The following is a 20539-nucleotide window of genomic DNA, read 5'->3' on the forward strand; positions in this document are numbered from 1 at the left end:
TTGTAATCAGCCACCTCATTGAATTCTTAAATTGTAATGGGTTTTCAGTTAATTGTCTTGGGATTTTCTGGTGTACAATTGCATTATCTGCAAACAGTGATAATTCAACTTCTCCCTTTCTAATGTTTAAATCTCCAATTTCTCTTTTTCATTTTCTCCACATAGTACCCTCAGAATAATGTTAGACAATAGCGTGATCATATTTATTCTTATCTCGTTACTTAGGTAATCCTTTGCAGTAGATTATCTTCTAATCCCAAATATCATCAGCTTCTCCCCATCTCCTAATATCTTCCAGTCTGGAAAAACTCTGTGGATACTACACTGCACTCCAACTCCAGCTCCCTTGCTCCTCTTTCATAGCCAGATGACTTGAAAAAGCCACCTAAGCTTGTTGTTCTCACGTTCTCCTCTTGCATTCCTTCCTGAGCTAGTTTCAGTCTAGTTTCTGCTTCCACACTGGGCAGATCAGAGACATGGCCTATGAAACACACGGTGCTCGAGAAACTCTTTGGTGGTCATGATGGTGGCAGAAAGACTGAGAACCTCAGACAGTGGCGGCAGCACAAGAGATGGTGTCTGACTGGGATCAGAATACAACTATCCCAAAATATGGCACCTTGACATGTTGAAGATTTTAAGCCAGAGACATTTGAGATAATGGCAGAAACAAGAAGACCACTCCGACCTTCCCCCTGCCCTTCTCCCTGAAAGTCGGTCCTAAGACCCTCTTGTGAGAAGGTGCCTTTCCTATACCTGGAAAAGAGACTCCTAATCTCTGAAGACAAGGGATGCTGAGAAGAATCAAACAGGCTGTGTTGTTATCCGCAATTTGCTATACTTACCTTATCGTCTTTGCTCTTATCACATTTCTCTATGACAGTCCACCCTTCAGGGAGACTAGGTCAAGAAATAGGTTTAACAGTTTCTTTGGGTTTTTATTTCCTTATGAAGGCTCCTCTGTCACATAAAACTTACATTAGGTAAGTTAGTAGGTTTTTCTCTGTTAATTTGTCTTTGTTGGTTTAATTTTCGGAACTCACCGGGGTTGCTAAGAGGATTAAGGAAAACTTTCTCCTCCCCTACATGTCTATATACAGTTCAAGTCTTCTTGGTGCCTGATGTGGCGCCTAGTGCCCAGGCTCCTTTCTGGATCAGCCCTGCAGTGTGATATGGGCTATTGTTTTGGCTGCTAGTCTCCATTCTTATTTATTAAGACTCCTAGTGATTTGCCTTCTAGAAATTTAATGAACTACCCAAAATACTTTTAATAAACTCTGTTACTATATTAATATAAAATGAGAACTGAGTAGGTGGAGATGCTGTTCACTAAGAAAAAATAATTTTAGGGGCAAATATTGTAATCTTGAATTTAAGGTATATGAGACCTCCATGCAGATAAGATAGTTGTACTATTGGATATCCAGATATGGCCTAATCTGGGGAAGTAAATGTAGAGATAATCAGCAAATTAATTGTATTTCAAGCCATGTAAATACATGAGTTCACTTAGGACATGATATAGAATAAACACATAAGCTGTAAACCTGAGAAGCGGGATATTTAAATGACATGTTGAAGAAAAGGCAGCTCTAGCAAAAGGGACTAAGGAATTGCCAGAGAGGAAAAAGGGAAACTAAAAATGTGGTGTCATCAGGGGTGCCTGGGTGGCTCGGTGGGGTAAAGCCTCTGCCTTCGGCTCGGGTCATGATCCCAGGTCGTGGGATCGAGCCCCACGTCGGGCTCTCTGCTCAGCGGGGAGCCTGCTTCCTCCTTTCTCTCTCTCTCTGCCTGCCTCTCTGCCTGCTTGTGATCTCTGTCTGTCAAATAAATTAAAAAAAAAATGTGGTGTCATCAAAACTGAGGGACAAGACTGTTTCTAGAAAGAGGGAATAGCCAATTAGGTTGAACATTATGATTAAAATGAGGACATTGATAATCTCAGATAAATCAAGGAACAGAAACCAACTATGGCTAATATAAGCAGAATTTATTATATTATTAATAATATTGATATAGTTAGGATCACCTGGGTATTCAGTTGGTTAAACATCTGCCTGCGGCACAGGTCATGATCTCAAGGTCCTGGGATCAAGCCCTGCATCAGGTTCCCTGTTCAGTGAGGAGCCTACTTCTCCCTCTCCCTCTAGCCCTCCTCCCCTCCCCCACTTGTGCTTTCTCTCTCTCTTTCTCTCTCTCTGTCTCAAATAAATAAAATCTTTAAAAAATATATTGATAAAAATAATGAAACTAATTATAAATTTTTGTCTTTTCTCAGTGAATGGCATCAGTACCTACTCAGTGCTTGGGTCAGAAACTTTAGATCAGCTCTGACTTTGTTCCTCTTACCATCAAAATCCAACCAATCTTCAAGTCCTACCAATTCCTTTTCAACTCTGTCAGCTTCTCTATTTTCATCATTGTGGCTCTATCATCACTTCTTGCTTGGTTTCCTATATATACTTAACTTGAATTTGCTTTTATTCTTACCAGTCCATTCTCTCTGGCAGTCAGATTGCTTTTTAAAAATGGAAAGTTGATCGTGTCACTTCTTTATTGAGAATCTTTCAGTGGCTTGCCATTACTATGAGAAGAAGTCCAAAATACTTAGCATGACCTATAACATCTCCTTTACCTGGACCCTTTCTGCCTCTCTAGTCTCTTATGACACAGTATACAGCCAGGAAAACAGAATTAAAGGACCATTTCAATGAAGGAGATATTATCTGAAGATCAGGACGCTGCTTCGCACCCTGGGCCAGAGTCCACTAGCCTTCACTTCTCTTTCATACGCTGAAGACATAGTATGTGTTCCTATTGCTGGTGGGACTAAATAGGCACTTGTTCTACAAATGGTGTTAAAAATCTTTACTGACTTCTAAAGCCCAGAGTGTTCTACCACTTCTTTCGCCCTACCAGAGGCTCCAAGAAAAGCAGAAAAAAAAATGGCTTTTCCATTTCTCCTACGCTAAATGGCCCACCAGTGCTGCATAGTGGCAGAAATTCACAGGAAACGTGCTGACAAATGAGTCCGCAAAATGTAGTTTGGGAGCTCCCCGCCCTGTGCTTTGAAAAACATGGAAAGTCAGGATGGAGTCAAGGCAAAATCTACATGCATATATCTGGCACATGCTCCTACTCTAACTTTTCAAAATTGACCACCTGTGGCCTTTACCAGGACCCTTGCAAGACATGCATGCAGACACACACTCACTCACACAGTTTTCATAGGGATGATACCAATTTTTTTCTTAGGTCTTAGCTTAAATAACACTTACTCAATGAAGTTACTTATTTTATTTTAATTCCAGTATAGTTAGTGTACAGTGTTATATTAGCTTCAGGTGTACAATATAGTGATTCAACAATTCCATTTATCACCAGGTGCTCAGTGATCATCACAAATGCTGTCCTTAGTTCCCATCACCTATTTAACCCATCCCTCCCACCTCCTCTCTGATAACCATCAGTTTGTTCTCAGTTAAGAGTCTGTTTCTTGGCTTGTTTCTTCTCCCTCTCTCATTGTTTTCCTTTGCTTGCTTGTTTTGTTTCTTAAATTCTACATATAAGTGAAATCATATGGCATCTGTCTTTTTCCAATTGATTTATTTCATTAACATTATACTCTCTAGCTCCAACCACGGCATTGCAAATGGCAAGATTTCATTCCTTTTTGTGGCTGAATAATTTTCCATTGTATATATATACCACATGTTCTTTATCCATTCATCTATTGATGGACACTTGGGCTGCTCCCATAGTGTGACTATTGTTGATACTGCTGCTATAAACATCAGGGTGCATGTATCCCTTTGAATCAGTGTTTTTATGTTTTGGGGGTAAACACCTAGTATCACAATTACTGGATGATGAGATAGCTCTATCTTTAACTTTTTGAGGAAATTCCATACTGCTTTCCATAGTGGCTACACCAGTTTATATTCCTAACAGAGCATAAAGTTCCTTTTTTCTCCACGTCCTTGCCAACATTTGCTATTTCTTGTGTTTTTGACTTTAGCCATTCTGACAGGGGTGGAGGGATAGCTCATTGTAGTTTTGGTTTTCAGTTCCCTGATGATCAGTAATGTTGAGCATATTTTCATGTATCTGTGGGTCATCTGTATGTCTTCTTTGGAGAAGTATCTGTTCATGTCTTCTGTCCATTTTTTATTGGATTATTTTTGAGTATTGAGTTATATAGTTTTTTATTTTAGACACTTCAGTGTGGTTATTTTTAACTGCATGTATGGATTCAGAACCCTTTATATACACTCTGGCACTCAGAGTGTGAGTGCCAGAACACTTTATATACACTCTGTGCCTTTCCTCACACCATTAATAAAATTCTGACCAAAAAAAAAAGCACAATTAATCATTTAATATCAGCCTGCCCTACTAAACTGAAAAGTCACTAAAGAGAAGGATCTCTATGTCTTCTTTACTGCTATATCTCCACTCCATGGACCATGGACAGTCTGGAATAGTTATTGAATAAATGAAATGTATCTTCTACCATAGCATTCAAAAACATAGTTTATTTATTGGCAATAATCCCTACAGGGGCAAAATATTTAATAGTTCTGAAAGGTTATTTTATCATGAGGCAAAAGGGTTAGTTCCCCAGGAATTCCTCTCATGCTGTTATAAACAGAGATTGGCAAAAATGACATATTAGTTTCTCCAGGTGAGTTGTATTGGAAGTATGAATGCCTAGATCTTTTTCAATAATATAGTATATTTCATAGTAATTTAAGTAACCATAGAGATAGTTATGGAAATATATAGGAAAAGACAAATTCAAGGAATTAAATAGATAGAATTCTTATGAATGTATAAAGGTCAGAGTAAAAAGGACCAGGAAAATTAGAAAGCAAAGACTCCCTCTAATCCTGAGGCTCTAGGCACCTAGTTATAGAATCACATATGAAAACAATAACAAAACCTGTTTTTCTACCCAAATACTTACCAACATTTGTAGCAAAATGATATTTTCAAACAGTAAACAGCAACCGCTAAGCATTAACATTTTTTATCATCAAAGGGACAGAACTGATTCCCTTGGCAGACTGGCTTGTAGCTCCCTGATTTAGTTATATGCATTAGGACAACTCCTTTGTTTGGTTTTTCATTTCTGTCAGAGAAAGTGTGTAGGGTACCAGAGAGCAACAAAGCTATCAGCAGTGCATTATCTTTAAAGCTGAGTTCCTGATTCTGAAGTTGGATTTAAAGAATCCTAATACTCAAAGTGTTTGATCTGTTTCTAAGAGGTGGTTCATCTATGTTCTTCCATCTTTAGCTGCTTAGAATATAATAACCTACAGGTTCTGATTAGTGGGGGAGGGTGGAGATGAGGTTGTTGTCAACAAGCTTTCAAATTGATGCTAAGGGAGAGGAAAGGGCGACAAGGTAAGTTAAATGAGAAGGCAACTGATGTAATTTATCTAGGAGAGAGTTTTACTTTTTTTTCAGGGAAATAAGAAACAACCTTATCCAATGAGAGTTCATGGAGTAAGGAAAGGGATGGAGACCTGAAGAGAAAGAAAAAATTTTGGAGCAATGACTGTAAAGGTTTCACTAAGGATGCTTGCAAGGTCTGTGGAGTAACTGAGAACCTGAGGGGAAATTTGATACCATGAAATTTCAGGAATTACAACTGGTATCTTTACTGAGATTTCATCTAGCAGCTCCTGATCTGTGGCTGGAATGCCCTTGTTAGAGAGGGTCAGCAAAGCAGTCAAGGGCCAGTGAGTGCATTACTGAAATGGAGCCCAGTCTGGATAGGAAGGCAGAAAAGCCAGGATGGGGAATAATGGATTTGGAGATAAGTGTTAGAAGACAAAAACAGAAAGATGAAGAGCAAACTCAACAGTGAGGATAAACTGGTAGGAAAGCGGGGGGCTAGGCTAGAAAAGCTCTTCAGCAAGAAGGTCTACAGGAGGCTGGAAATAATGATATTGTCAAGGGCTTCAAATTAAAAGTAGAATAAAAATGTGTATGAGGCTGGGTTGTGGAATGAAGGCCTGCAGAACAAGGCCCAGGAAGTAGATACAGCCAGTCCTGCTTCCGGCGACATAGACTGAAGTTGAAAAAAACCAGAAGCTTTTCTGTAGAAGATAATGTAAAAGATAATAAATATTAAGAGAAAAATCCTTTTTTTTTTTTTTTTCATTTAGTTTGAGAAGGCAGGAATGTTAAGAACAAGGATATGGGGGTGTTAGCTCATGGCAGAATAGGTGTCCTAAGGAGTCTCATGAAGACAGCAAGTTGACTGGTAAGTAATGAAGTTGGCCCACAGTGGTGCTAAAGGGAAGCTAGATGGGGCAGATTAGGCATAGTGCTGAGTTTTATGTTCAGGTCCTTGAGTGTTGGTCAAAGAAATTTAAAAAGGGGGCTTGGGAGTTGTACTAGTAAAAGAAAACTCAGGTTTCTTCTCTACTCACACCAACATCTAACACCAAATGTGGTGAGGGGTGTTCCCAATTCTTTATACCAACTGAGGGTCCTACATTTCTAACCTGGAGTCAGCACAGACCCAACAGGCTAACCCACTTCAGACGCCAAGCACAGGTCCCAAACTGTCACCGGTACTTCTGACCACTGGCAAAATATTGAGGGTTTCTATGACTCTCCCTCCTCAGATTTAATGATTTGCTAGAATGGTTCTCAGAACTGAGGGAAACACATTTGCTGGTTTATTATGACACAGCTTGGGAACCGCCAAAGGAAAGAGATGCCCAGAGCAATGTCTGTGGAAGGGGAGCAGAGCTTTTGTGCCTTCTCTGAGTGCACCCTGCTCCCATCCCTCCATGTACTGACGAGCTTGAAAGCTCCCCAAATCACTTCAGTTAGAATTTTCAATGGAGGCTTCATTAAGGAGGCATGATTGATTGAATCATTGGCCATTGACGATTCAGTCTATCTCTAGCCCTTCTCCACACTCTGGAGGTTGAGAGGGATAGTGAGGCTGAGAGTTCCAACCCTCTAATCACGTGGCTGGTTTCTTCAGCGACTAAGCCCCATCCTCCAAGAGTCGCCTTGTTAGCATGAATACAGATCTGGTTGAAAGGGGCTTATTAAATAACAAACACACGGGAGCCTGGGTGGCTCAGTGGGTTAAGCCGCTGCCTTCAGCTCAGGTCATGATCTCAGGGTCCTGGGATCGAGTCCCGCATCGTCTGCTCAGCAGAGATCCTGCTTCCCTCTCTCTCTCTGCCTGCCTCTCCATCTACTTGTGATCTCTGTCAAATAAATAAATAAAATCTTAAAAAAAAAATAACAAACACATTCTTCTCACTCCTACCCTTCAGGAGATTCCAAGGCTTCTGGGAGCTCTGTGCCAGGAGCCTGAGACACAAAGATTAAGTATTATTTCTCACTACATCATAACTAGTTTTGATAACTACTGCTGCTGTAACAAATTGCCACAGACTCAATGGCTTACAATTACACAAATTTATTACCTTATGGTTCTGTAGGTTAGGAGTCCAACAGGGGGTCTCACATGGCTAAAATTAAGGCATGGGCAGAGCTGCGTTCCTTTCTGGAGTCTACCTCCAGGAAAGAATCTAGGTCATGGCCTTTTCCATCTTCCAAACCTTGCCATATTCCTTGGGTTATTGTCCCTTTTCTCTATCTTTGAAGCCAGTAATGTTGCATCCCTGGACTATTTTCTTTTTTTTTTTTTTAAGATTTTATTTATTTATTCGACAGAGAGAAATCACAAGGAGGCAGAGAGGCAGGCAGAGAGAGAGGAGGAAGCAGGCTCCCTGCCAAGCAGAGAGCCCGATGCGGGGCTCGATCCCAGGACCCTGGGATCATGACCTGAGCGAAGGCAGAGGCTTTAACCCACTGAGCCACCCAGGTGCCCCGATTTTTTTTTTTTTTTTATTTGACAGAGAGATCACAAGCAGGCAGAGAGGCAGGCAGAGAGAGAGGAGGAAGCAGGCTCCCCGAGAGAGCAGAGAGCCCGATGCGGGGCTCGATTCCAGGACTCCGAGATCATGACCTGAGCCGAAGGCAGCAGCTTAACCCACTGAGCCACCCAGGCGCCCCCACCCCCTTTGACTTTTAAGGATCCTTGTGACTGACTTCACTGGGCCCACCTGAATAATCCAGGATACTCTTCCTACTTTCAAAGTCAGCTAATTAGCAACCATAAGCATTTGCAAGCTCAATTGGCCTTTGCCACGCAACCTAACACAACCGCAGGTGTTGGGGATTAGAACGTGGACATCTTTGGGAGACTATTTTTCTGCCTACACGGAAGGTCCACTGCAGAGGTCTGTAAATGGTGCAGAGGAATGCTGAATTAGCACAGTCTGGTTAATGGTAGGCAGAGTTCATCAGAACCGGTTTCAAGATTTCAATTACACCTAGGCAATGAAAGCCTGCTCAAAATTCCACTCCCAGGTTGCCGATGATTGATAACACGATTCCTGAAACTATATTAAAACATACTAACACCACTACTAATAACAACAGCAAAAAACCCCTCTTGGGCTTTGTATGTCAGACTTGTTCTAAAGTCATTGTATGAATGAATTTTATCCTTAAACAATGCTGTGAAGAAGGAATCAACTTTTGCTCTAAACAGAATTAGTAACTTGCCAAAGCAGAAGATTGGAACTGAAACCTGGGCAGTAAAGCTCCAGGGCTTTTAACCTTACGTTACAAAGCCTCCTTAAATCTCAGGGTCAGCAGACGTGGAGGGCTGATCAGTATCTGCTGTGGGTTAGATACCAAAGGGTACAAGTTAGAAATACAGCTTCAGGCAACTAATTAGGACAGGATTTGTTGAAACACCCCTGAGGGGAAAAGTGGTTCTTCGTTGTACTGAACCTACACAGACACCAGATTTCTTTTGTTCAGTCAATCGAAATACGAAGCCATCCACAAAACTCTTCTTTCCTTTCTCTTCTTTTCATCCAACAGATATTTATTAATCATAATATATAAAGGAAAATGTACAGGCCACTACATGAATCTGAGTTACACCCACAGGAATTAAAGGAATAATATAAAGTGGAATTATAAAATTTGCCCAGTAAATTATTAAACCATCAGTTATATTATTTTGACCTCTCTCATTTGATCCCCTGGCCTCACTTTCCTCTCTACATTCTTTCTTCCTTTAATGTCCCTCTGCCTCTACCCACATGTTCATTACCTTCTTTTGTGTGCCTCTTTCATCCTTTTTTGTCCTTTTGTTCATGTGCCTTTTGCCTCCACAGTTGCCTCCATTACTACCTGTTAGCTAGCCATGTATACTCAGACCACTGTGGGAATAGATGATTTTGTCTTAAAATAATAAAATTCTCCTGAATTCATTTTCTCCTTTCCAACCACTTATCGCTGCTTGAGTTCAGACTTTTATTTGCTGTGCTCCTCACAGTAATTTCCTTCTGGAATTTCTGCTTATTTTTCCCAAGCCCCTGGACAATCTATCCATCCATCCTCACTTTCTCACACGTCTCTGACTTTTCTAGAAAACCAAATGTTGTCATTGCCCTACTCAGAATCCTTTGATTATTCCTATGATCTACCGGATACAATCTAAACTTCTTTATAGGACCTCAAAACTCCCTGCCTACCTAACTTCATTTTTTCCCCTTCCTTCTAATTCCCCTTTGCAGGTAACCCTCTAGCAGCCCAGTAATACTTGTGGTTTCCCAAACACATCATACTCTGTCATGCCCCCATATCTTTCCCTCTGTCATTCTTCTATTCCCTCTGCTGCTTTTATACCATCTGTATGGAGAATTCCGAGTCATTCTTTGGGACTATTCAGATGAGATTGGGTGCATTCAGGGTGGTATGGCTGTAGACCTATAGTACTATTCAAATATGATCTTTGCTCTTAGGCCTTCCCCGTCTCTCTCAGGCAGACGTGGGACTCCCCTGCTCTCTCCAATAGTGTACATCCTTCCATTGCTTGTAAGAATACTGTTATTGGTATTTGGGGTCTGGACTTGGGTTGTTTTCATCCCCAACACCTAGCACATTGGAGTTTAATCATCTTTGCTAAATTAGCTTACCCTTTTACCTGACCTTCCATAACGTTATGGCATAGCTCTTCTTTCTGACTCAACACCAGTTTCTCGAACTGTATTCTTTAGAACTCTGGTGTTTCTAAAAAAGAGTTGTATATTATAGAATTAAGCTTTAGATAGCTATGTGAAATGTATGTTTTCACTGTAGGTTTGGGAGAGAAGTCCATTTCTTCTTTTCCCAATAATCCTCATATCTTTTAGTTCCATAATGATTCTCAAATGCAAGCAAGTTCTGTGAAAGAAATAAACCACCTAAAGGTGGTAGGTAAACCACCTAAAACTAGAAATTTTTGTTTTAACCATGATCTAAAGAACATTAGCAACAACAAAAATAAGTCATATATATATATACATATACATATGTATATATATATGACTAAAATACCAACATAATTACCAATTTACTTATTTCAAACCTACATGTTAATGGGATTATTGCCAATGATATAGAACAAATTTTGTCCATTTACCTTATTGTTTTTATTTATATTAATTGACAGATTGACATTTGTTCTGTTATCTGGCAGTCTGACGGAGAGAAAAGTAACGGTTACAAAGAGAAGGTTTTGGGAAATAGTCACTGACATAAAAAAGAACACCAAATAAGGTTCAATCAGGAACACAGGAAGCATACTATGGTACTGAGGGAATTTAATAATAGGTATTTTTACACAGGGTTTTGGAGGGAGTCTCCACACCAAAAAGAGGAACACTGAGGTAATCTCCTGTGATGTAAACTATAAGGAGCCATTGCCACCTTTAAAGCCGGATAAACGAAGGGAAAGGGTTGGGTTATGAGAGCTCAGAAGCTCACAGGTTAGGGTTCCTGCGGAGTGAGAGCTCAAACCTCTGAGAAGTGACACAACCTGGCCAGTGCTGGCACCTCTGCAGAAGTAGGATGAGTCTGGTTCTTAGAGTGTAAAAGTGGGAGGCTGGAAACAACTGCTGAAGACAATGGAAAGGGCTATTAATGCTGATAGGATGCTGGTAGGAACAGGAAGCAAACAGAGAAGATCAAGTCTCTTTGCCTCTACTCCTGCCTTCCACTCTTCCTCCAGGGACTTCTATTGACAGAAACCACCAGAAAGCCAGCTGGTAAAGGAAGCAGAGTTTCCAGAGCCCCTGCCCCAGTATTACAAACCTGGAGTGTGAAGTAGAGAGAGGATAGCTGAATAAATGGCATTAGGAGTAATTAAATACAGAATCTTTAAAAAAAATTTTTTTATTTATTAGAGAGAGAAAAAAAGAGAAAGAGCCAAGGTTGGGGGGCAGGAGGGAGAGGGAGAAGCAGACTCCTTGCTGAGCAGGGAGCCCAACACAGGGCACAATCCCAGGGCCCTGGGATCATGACCTGAGCCAAAGACAAATATTTAACCAATGGAGCACCCAGGTGCCCCTAAATAGAAACTCTTAAGCAATAGTCAGTGAATCATCTTCCAGCTTAAAAAACTCAACACGATCATATGCTCAAAGCCTTAAAAAATTAATAATTTTCTTCTGTTGAGTTTGTGATTAGACACACACTTGAGTATGCTATGTCACTACAGGTCATTTAGTAATCCGGTATGGGACTTACATGGCAGATACTGTTCTGGGTGATTGGGCTTCCACAGTGAAAAAATAGATAGGTCCCTGCCCAATCTTGTGGAACTTTCAGTCTAGTGAAGGGAAAACAGACACTAAATAAAAACACAAGGTGTCAGATGGTGTCAGAGTACAATTAAGAAAATAAAGCAAGTTAAGGGGGATTGGAATTGGGGATAGGGGAGCTCTTCATATGGGGCAGTGATAGAAGACCTGAATGATAGAGTGAAACTTGAGCAAAGATCCAAAGGAAATATGAGGGAGAAATCAGTATGAATATATAGGGGGAATCTTTTCAGGAGAAAATAGTTGCATTTGATAAATGTGACATTGGTGAAGATTTTGCAAGTGGGTGGACTTTTTGTGGGTTTGCAGTTAGATTTTAACTATTTGCATAGTTCTGCTTTAGAAGACTATGATTCTAGTAGAGTGACATCAACTTATTATCAAATATACTACCAAGTTCAAACATTCCACAAAACATTGCTCATCTCTTCCACTGAGGGAAAAGCTATACTTCTTCACGCAGCAGGTTATAAAAAATTTGCTGATGGTAAGGGGAATGAGCTGAGTACATAATGGCCCACCTTCACTATAAAACACTTTCTTTGTTTCAGAGTCAGTTATGAAATTCTAATAATAGTCTCAAACCTATCATTTGGATTATTTGAGTAAATGTAAGATGCCCAGTACTGTACATAATTACTTCTTTGTTAAGATGTCAACCTTTGTTTTTTAGTTGAGTTAATGAACCTCAGTAATTAGCCAATAGTCTTTAAGGCAAAAAGTCGGATGGACACCATCAGTACTCTTAACCCAAAACAGTGAAATCATTGTTGGCAGTAGGATCATGTTGCCTTTTGTTCAGATAATTTTCTTCTTGGAAAATACATGCATACTTTGGATTTAATGGTGCCAGAAACATTAATAAGTTAGCTATAATTATTCCTGAACCAGTTTGTCACTCAAACAATAAAAGTGAACTTATCTGTAAAGTTAGACAACTAAAATGGTATAAAACACAGTAATACTTTCATGATAAAGTGTTTTGTTTTGTTTTTTTAAGTCAACAGTAATTCTGGTACTTGAAAATGAACTATACCATATAAAATCTTTCTGTAGCTAGTAATAATTTCCAACAGGAAAGCCTGGGGTGACTATGTCTTCATTTGAGAACAACGTAATTTAAGACTCGACACTTAGAAAGTAGAAATTTGAGTGACCTCAGTAAACTTGTTTTTCATTTTAAAAGGAATCTTGAGAGGTTAGTGGTGCCCAGCAGAAGGCAAGAACTTGGGTCTGGCAGGAAAACCACCACATGTGGCTTGTCGTATTTTCAATTAACCTTTCTGCCTAGGTTCCTCCCCTTGTCCAGTAGGGATAATAGTAATTGCTATCTTCTATGGGAAGTAAGCCTGCGCTTTGACATCTCTGGCCAAAGATGCCATATCAACACAAATGATTAATATTAGAACATAATGTCTGAATGCACATAAAATACCAGCATAGTGTTCTTTTAATGCTTGTATAATATCTATAAATACTGCTCTTCTATGCTCTCTCTTCACTTTAGGTCAAAGAAGAATATAATCATAGTATGTCACTAATCCAATTTCTGAAAATATGGAGGAAACATATTTTTTAAAGCTCCATATCATCCATTTGGGAAACACTAAACCTGCTAATCCCTCATGGTCTCTTGTAGCAATTGCACAATAGCCCCCCATATTAAGCCTCTGGCACCTTTTCAAATGCTGGCTAAATTACCTTTTCTGGAAACAGGAACCATCAGGGGAAGTCCAGGGGAATGAAATTGGCTAACGATATTAAAATTTTGGTTGTTTAACATTTAACTGGTTCTCAACAACGTGTTGAAGTGCTATCTAAACAGATAATTAGCTAGTCGCTGCACAGTGGGCTTTATGTAAATTTAGCAGGGAAATTAGGTTTAGAGAATGAGAAAATAGGAAAAGAAATTTTCTCAAGGGAAGCGGTGGTGTCAGCACAGCTGAGGAATGTCACAATAGCTACATTTCGTCAATTATGATCATCATCAGGGGATCTCCGGGAGAGACGCAGGACAAGGTTTATTCATAAGCGCATCCTGAGGATAGGCGATGGAAAGGAGTGGCTGCAGGAGACAGGCTGGATGAGAGACAGAGAGAGAGAAAGAGAAAGAAAAAGAGAGAGGATGGAGGAAGAAAGGTACTAAACCGAGCACTGGGAGACAGGATGGGAGGCGCAAGTTGAGAAAGAAAAAAGAGCGGTAGGCAGGGTAGAATGGTGTATAGCTTTGCAGGCGAGTAAAACACTGTAAACCAGTGGGTGGAGGGGTGGGGGGTGGTAGCTAGTGATGGAAGGGGTGTGATCTTGGCGGCAGGAAAGCATTAGTTTAGCTGCGCCAGGCGGCTAAATCCTTGTTCGACTTTCCTTCTTATTGGGAGCACATTTCTTGCTTTTGGTTGGGATGCCAGGACCCATATAAAATTAATGGTGTTAGGACTGAGGACGTGTGTCCTCTGCCTCCAGTCCCCTTGGGACAGTCCAAACTGTCCTTCGCCCCTGCAGAACTGCCAGGGGTAGTGGCTTCAAGGTCAGGCCACCCCGGCAGTGCGTGGCGGGCGGAAGAGGAGGGTAGGGCGCGTAGCCACCTGGGGTGAGGGAGGGTCCTGGGGGATCCCAGACCTCTTACGGGCAAATGCTTAACACTTCCCGAGGTCGCTTTACCGCGATCAGTTCAGAGGAAAACAGGCAATTAAAATAAAATCACACGTGCGAACATGCAAATGAAACAAAACCGAAGAAAAACACCACCGCACTCTAGGCGCTCCGATGGGAGAAATCCATGGCCTCCTGTTGCCAGTTGCCCGGCGAGGACAGCGGACAGCTCGGCGGCCGGAGAAGCAAGAGCGAGAAAGCAAACCTTCCGGGGCCCCTCTTCTCGCTCGGTTTCGCTGACCCTTCCACCAAGCCGCCCTCCCAGGAGAATGAGCAAGAAAAACGCCTGGTGCAAACAAGCCTCGGAGGGCTGGGGGAAGTGGAGCTGGAAAGAAGGGAGGGATTCGGAGAGCGCCGCTGTCCCGAGAAGCAGGAAGGAGAAAGTCTCTCCTTTCAGCCCCCGGCGTCCCCGGCGAGGAGGGAGATGACTAGTTCTGCAGGCTATGTACAGCCTCCTAGACAGGGACCTTTAGCGAGGGCAACGGAAGGGCAGCCCCATCCTGCCTGCCCCTCCTCACTTCCCCCCACCCCTTACCCCTCCTGTCCCGGCTCCCCGCCAGAGGGAGAGCGCGGCCCGGGCGAGGAGAGCAACCAGCACGATTGTCCCGCCGCCCTCCGCCTCCGTCTGCGCCGGGGCCGCGGTGGACCCGCGAGGGGCGGAGTGGGCTAGACCATTGGAAATGTTGGGAAGGGGGAACGAGGCGGGGCAGGAACAAGGGGCGGGGCCTACTAACCTATTCCAGATTTTCCTGTCTTCTTGAAAGCTCTGCTTTGGGAGAAACCCGTTATCAAAGTGGAGAGAAGAGATTTTTTTTTTTAAGGGGGAGGAGCGTGTGTAGGAGGGCGGGGTGGGAGGAAACGCGGCTTGCAGTCGGCGATCAGACGGGAGCTGGAGTTGTGCGGGGAGGGAAGAAGGGAGGGCGAGTCCCAGCGCCCACTCTGAGGGTCGGCTTCCTCTCCCCCCTCCCGTGCGGGGCGGGGTGGTGCGTTCCGAGTTCCCAGGAGTTCGAGGCGGGCGGGTGCCTGGGGGAGGGGAGTGGCGGCGGCGGCGGCTGCGGGCGGCTCCCGCCTCAGCCTCGGCAGTGGCGTCGGCGACGGCGGAGTCGAGGCAGCCGTGAGCGCTCGGCTGAGTGTCAGCCGGCAGCGACGGCTCAAGAACTGGGAGTTGGGGACCCGCGCGCCGGACCTTCCGCCGCCGCCGCCGCGCCGCGGCCGCTGCTGCCGCCGCCCAGAGCCTAAGGCTCCGGGGCCTGGGGAGCCGGGGGGTGGGCGAGCGAGCGGGCCGGGGGGAGGGTGGGGGATGGCGCGGACCCCGGGGCCGGCCCCGCTGTGTCCCGGAGGCGGCAAAGCACAACTTTCCTCCGCTTCTCCCCCCGGGGCCGGACTCCTGCTGCTGCCCCCGACGCCACCACCCCTACTGCTGCTGCTCTTCCTGCTGCTGCTCTTCTCCCGGCTCTGTGGTAGGTGAAGCTCGGAGCCGGCGCGGGCTGAGGGAGGCGCGACCGAGGGTCCCGGCGCCGCGGCCGACCGGCGCGGGCCGCTCTCCGGGGCGACGAGGCAGTTGTGCTTGGCGGTTGGCTGCGCGAGCGGGTATTGCGGACTTTGGCTGGAAACTTTTTCGCCGCGCCCGGGGCGAGGCCGGGGAAGGGCCGTGACCGGCGAGTGCTGCGCCGGCCGCCCGCTCCCCTCCCCCGCTCGCCGCGCTGTTGCCCGACGCCGAGTGCTGGGTGCGCGTGGAGCTCCCCAGTGTTTGCTCGGGGGACCGTTACCTCCGCGCTGTTTCGCCGGGAAAGCCGAGGGCGCGGGCTTAGGGGCTGGGGCGAAGGTGCCGGGCTGCATGTTTGCTGCCCCTTTTTTCCCCCGGTGAAACTTGAGCTCTGACCCCGGATACCTTTAGGGACCAGAGCCGGACGGGATGGAACCTTTGGCTCCCAACCCCTCATCGCTTTCCACCCTGTGGCAGGCACCATGTTAGCCCAGCCTGCCGCATCCCCTACAGTCAGTTTTCTACGGTCGTCCAGCCCGGTTCTGCTCTGGCAGCCCCTGGGTCGCGTTGCATTGAGATCATCGCTGCCTTCCAGTTTGTGGGATGTCTCTCACACTATCCATGTTTATTTTTGCGAACCCCGTTTGTCCTCAGGACTTCGATTGATGTGTTAAATACCTGATTGCATCCGCTGTGTTTCGGCTGTTCTGATCAAAACAAACCCCACGCCTCTTCCCTCGTTTTATGTTACAGTTTTCCTGTCACATTTGGGAGTCATTCTCTTTGTAAATTCTGTTCCTGGGGGTCGGAACCCAGGAGTCCACTTGTTAAGGATCGTGTTAAAAAAAAAAAACACTGATCTCTCAGGGAAGAGAGATGGACATAAGTTATCATTAATGGAAGGTGATGATTTGAGAAAGTAGGGTCACCAGTCTTTGGGCATTAGCTCCGCCTGCCTTCTGGTAATACTGAAATATTGCAGGAAGTTATTAATTTCTAAGACTCGTACTTGGTGAGGAAGGGGAGAAGCAAAAACTTAACGCTTGCATAAAGATTGGTTTACCCAAGGCATTTGTACTGGTACATAAGGCTGCTGTCGGATCTGTGTTTAATGAAATCGTAAATGAAACCAGAAGTTTTATCAGTATTTATTAAAAGGAGAGACGCCTGCAGATTTCTGGGATGGTGTGGTTTAGAAGAAAGTGTGTCCTCTTCCGGGAGGTGTGTCAGGGTAGTAGGTTATGAGAGAGGCAGAGTTTTCAGGAGATTGACTGCCCCTTATAGGCTGAGAATTTCCTCTACCAGTTCACCATCACGTTTCAAGGATTGTAATGAAAGTTTCTGATTTACAGAGTATAGTCTGATAAACGGCTCATTATCTAATCTACACTGTTTCTGTAACTCCACTCCCCAGCTGTTTGGTTCCACAACACAATTTTTAATGCTGTTACCTTTTTAAATTGATGGAAGATTCTAGGTTGAATTTGTGTACTGTTCTTTTCCATTAGGGAAGATTGTGGATTACAGTTGGGTGGGAGCAAAGTTGGAGGGGATGTTAACAGCTTAGTAGCCTGATTTAGATTGTGTTAAGGACCCGGTGAATATTATTTGTATTTCTAATAAAGGCTTATCTAGCTGGGGAAAGCCTTATAGAAGGCTGAAACTAGGTGATATGTACAGATATTCAAGGATATAGAATTTGAATAATAATTTCATAGTGCTTATACAAGTGAAGTGTTGATTACTTTTGGAGGAATGCATTGGTTTTCATGTGGAAGAAGAAAGGAGTTATTTGTTTTTGGTTTTGTTTTTTTTCAAACCTCTTTAGTAGTGTCTTTTTGGAGGGGCTTGATATTTTTATTTTAGGTCCTAAAAATTCAAGTAATATAGGCAAATGGACTGTGATTTAGAGCAGGTGTAAACTGAAGTTTTTAGTCAGTTCTCCTTGTAGTTGTAGAGACGGGCCCTAGCTTTGTGTTACTGTGTGCACTGTTCTTTTAAAGAGCTTCCTTTTCTGGAGTCTAGTGTTAATAACACCCTAATTTGTGAACCCTGATGATAAGTTTTTTTCCATCAACCTCTCTTTGTTTTAGATAGTCTTTGAGCAGGACACAGGTGCCCTGTGATGCCCAGATGCTTAGTAAGAATGAAAGTAGAATTTTCTTTTTTTTTAAAGATTTTTATTTATTTATTTGACAGAGATCACAAATTGGCAGAGAGGCAGGCAGAGAGAGAAGGAAGCAGGCTCCCCGCCAAGCAGAGAGCCCGATGTGGGGCTCGATCCCAGGTCCCTGAGATCATGACCTGAGCCAAAGGCAGAGGCTTTAACCCGCTGAGCCACCCAGGTGCCCCGAAAGTAGAATTTTCTTAATGTAACATGTTTGTTGATGTGATATTCATAGTACTACTGATAAGATTCTGTGTGTACTATTGTAGTCAGTTCTGGAATTGAAAAGATTTTTAGGCTTTAGAGAGATGGTTATCTGATTATTTGTTAATCAGAATGCTTGTTCAACACGTATGGATATCTTTTTTTTTCTGCTGCTGTTTTTGATGTAAGGCTTATGTAAATTTAGCACGACCTTAGCTATGCTAAACACCTGCAGTATCATCTATTAGTGCAAGGTAATTTTTTATATCATGTTCATTTGCTTAAAAAAAATCCTTGCAACTGGTAGACTTGATATTCTGAAACCTGTTAAAAATGACATCATTTATGTTGTTTTGAGGGTGTACACTGTCTTATTTGAAGAACTGAACTTTTAAAACATTTATAAACTGTCAGGTTTTTTTCTTTTTGTTTTCTAAGCCTAAGAAATCCCAGGGTATAAAGGTCAAGGGCACTAGATTTACAATATCATGTGACTTCAGAAATCTCATTTACTTAAAGCTCATGATTCAGAAATGCTGTATTTCTTTTTTTTTTTTTATTGAAGTAGAGTCAACGCACAATGTTACATTAGTTTCAGCCATATTTCTTTATGATGGCAGTAATTAATTCATAGATGATTACATTTATCTCACTTGCTTTCCACCATTTTTCTTGAAAGGTAGAAAATACTAGCAGGGATATGGTATCAAGGAAGGAGAAGGTAAAGACTTCTTGAACTTTGTCAGTTTCTTTTTGAATCTAGGATTCTGCGACTTTCCGTTTTCATGAAGGTTTTATCTGAAGATGGATGTTAGAAGATGATAAAAAAGATCTTATATTATATTGAACCTTTAATAGCACTTATAGTACTTTCTGTATTTCGGCACTTGTTAGGCATTTGGGGACATAAAACATGAGTAAGGCAGAGTCCTGGCTTCAAGGAGCTTACAGCATTATGATGAGAGACATGAAGGAAATAGTTGCTCATAGGACAGCCCAGTGTTTATGATAGACATCTGTGTGAGGTAATCTGGGGTTGCCCAGAAGAGGGATACGTAACCCTTTGGGTAAAGATATATGAGTGTGAACTGAGGAAAAAAAAATTACTTTAAAAAAAATGAGTTGCAGAGCACCTGGCTAGCTCAGTTGGTTGAGCATCTGACTCTTGATTTCAGCTCAGGTCATGATCTCAGAATCCTGGAATCAAACCCCATCAGGCTCCTCCTCTAGAGGGAGCTTCTCTCCCTCTCCCTCTGCCCCTGCCTCTCAAATAAATAAATTAATCTTTAAAAAATTTTTAAAAATCAGTTAAGTGAGATCTTATTGAGATTAGGCATTGTGGTAGGTGGTACAAGTTTGGTTTCTCTCTTTCTGCTCTTTTTGGTGTAGGTACTAAATAGGCAGTTTGATTCTGAAAAAAGGCTGCCACTTAACTAGCTTTTTGAATCCTTGGCAAGCTGTTTAACCTCAAAAAACTTAAGGTTTTTCATCTTTAAAAAAAAAAGATGTTATCACCTTGCCTATAGAATTGTTGAGAGGATTAAGTCAAAGAATAAAATAAAAACACTTAGGGTGCATGGAATATAGTCAACATTCAAATATTAGCATTTATTAGATTGCTTCTTATAAACTAACCTGCCTGGTATTTGTCATTCTTAAATTCTACCCTGATATCTTGAATAACTGGGTTTTCAAGGTAATTGACTTACTCTGTTTGCATTTTATATTTTTATTTTGTGTATATAATGCGATGTTTTTCAAATATTTGTTAAATTTACTTCAGATAAAATATTCAGAAGACCAGTTTTCAGAATATTAGGATACAGTGAAATTAACTGGCTTGTGTAATTGTATGGAACCAAATTGAATCTTCCCTTGATGTAGAATGCATTTTAAGATTTGGCAGTTCCATAAGGTTGCTTGGAATGTTAGTGTTTATATGGAAAATGTAGAGTTGGAGAAAAGTGTCACAATTAAGTTTACTTTCTCAAGTTACTGATGGTATCAGATTGGGGCCTATAAAACATACTGCCTATATAAATTTTTCTGCATCCTAAACAGATATAATTGGAAAGTGAACCAAACTTAGAAGCAAGCAAAAGACCCAGATCTTCCATTCTTACATTTAGCTACATCATCAGAAATAGGACTTGGAAAAAGCTGGGCAGTTGTATATTTGTGTGTGCATATATGTATTTACCGTCTTACTTTATTTCACCTGTGCTTCCATATATTTGTGTATGTTTAATTTAGTGATTCAGCAAATCTGATGTACATTTTGCATCAGTGTAGTTGAGTAAAACTTAGGGTTTACTGCCTATTGGAAATTAT

General features: G+C 42.4%; 1 protein-coding gene across 14 annotated transcripts in view; it reads left to right on the forward strand.

The window, feature by feature from the left end:
- The first annotated feature begins 13775 nt into the window (after positions 1 to 13775).
- NECTIN3 (nectin cell adhesion molecule 3) overlaps positions 13776 to 20539 on the forward strand; it is a 127922-nt gene continuing 121158 nt past the window's right edge. For 12 of the 14 annotated variants that reach the window (XR_007126446.1, XR_007126448.1, XR_007126449.1 and 9 more), the window contains exon 1: positions 15276 to 15811. Coding sequence is in view for 11 of the 14 variants with exons in the window: in XM_047724093.1 (XP_047580049.1) it covers positions 15652 to 15811 (160 nt within the window). In the remaining 3 variants the exon portion in view is untranslated. Of the gene's footprint in view, positions 13933 to 15275; positions 15812 to 20539 lie in introns of those variants that run through there. The other 2 variants (XM_047724162.1, XM_047724085.1) reach the window with 2 other exon arrangements.

Source organism: Lutra lutra, chromosome 1 (assembly GCF_902655055.1).
Source record: "Lutra lutra chromosome 1, mLutLut1.2, whole genome shotgun sequence".
Taxonomy (NCBI): domain Eukaryota; kingdom Metazoa; phylum Chordata; class Mammalia; order Carnivora; family Mustelidae; genus Lutra; species Lutra lutra.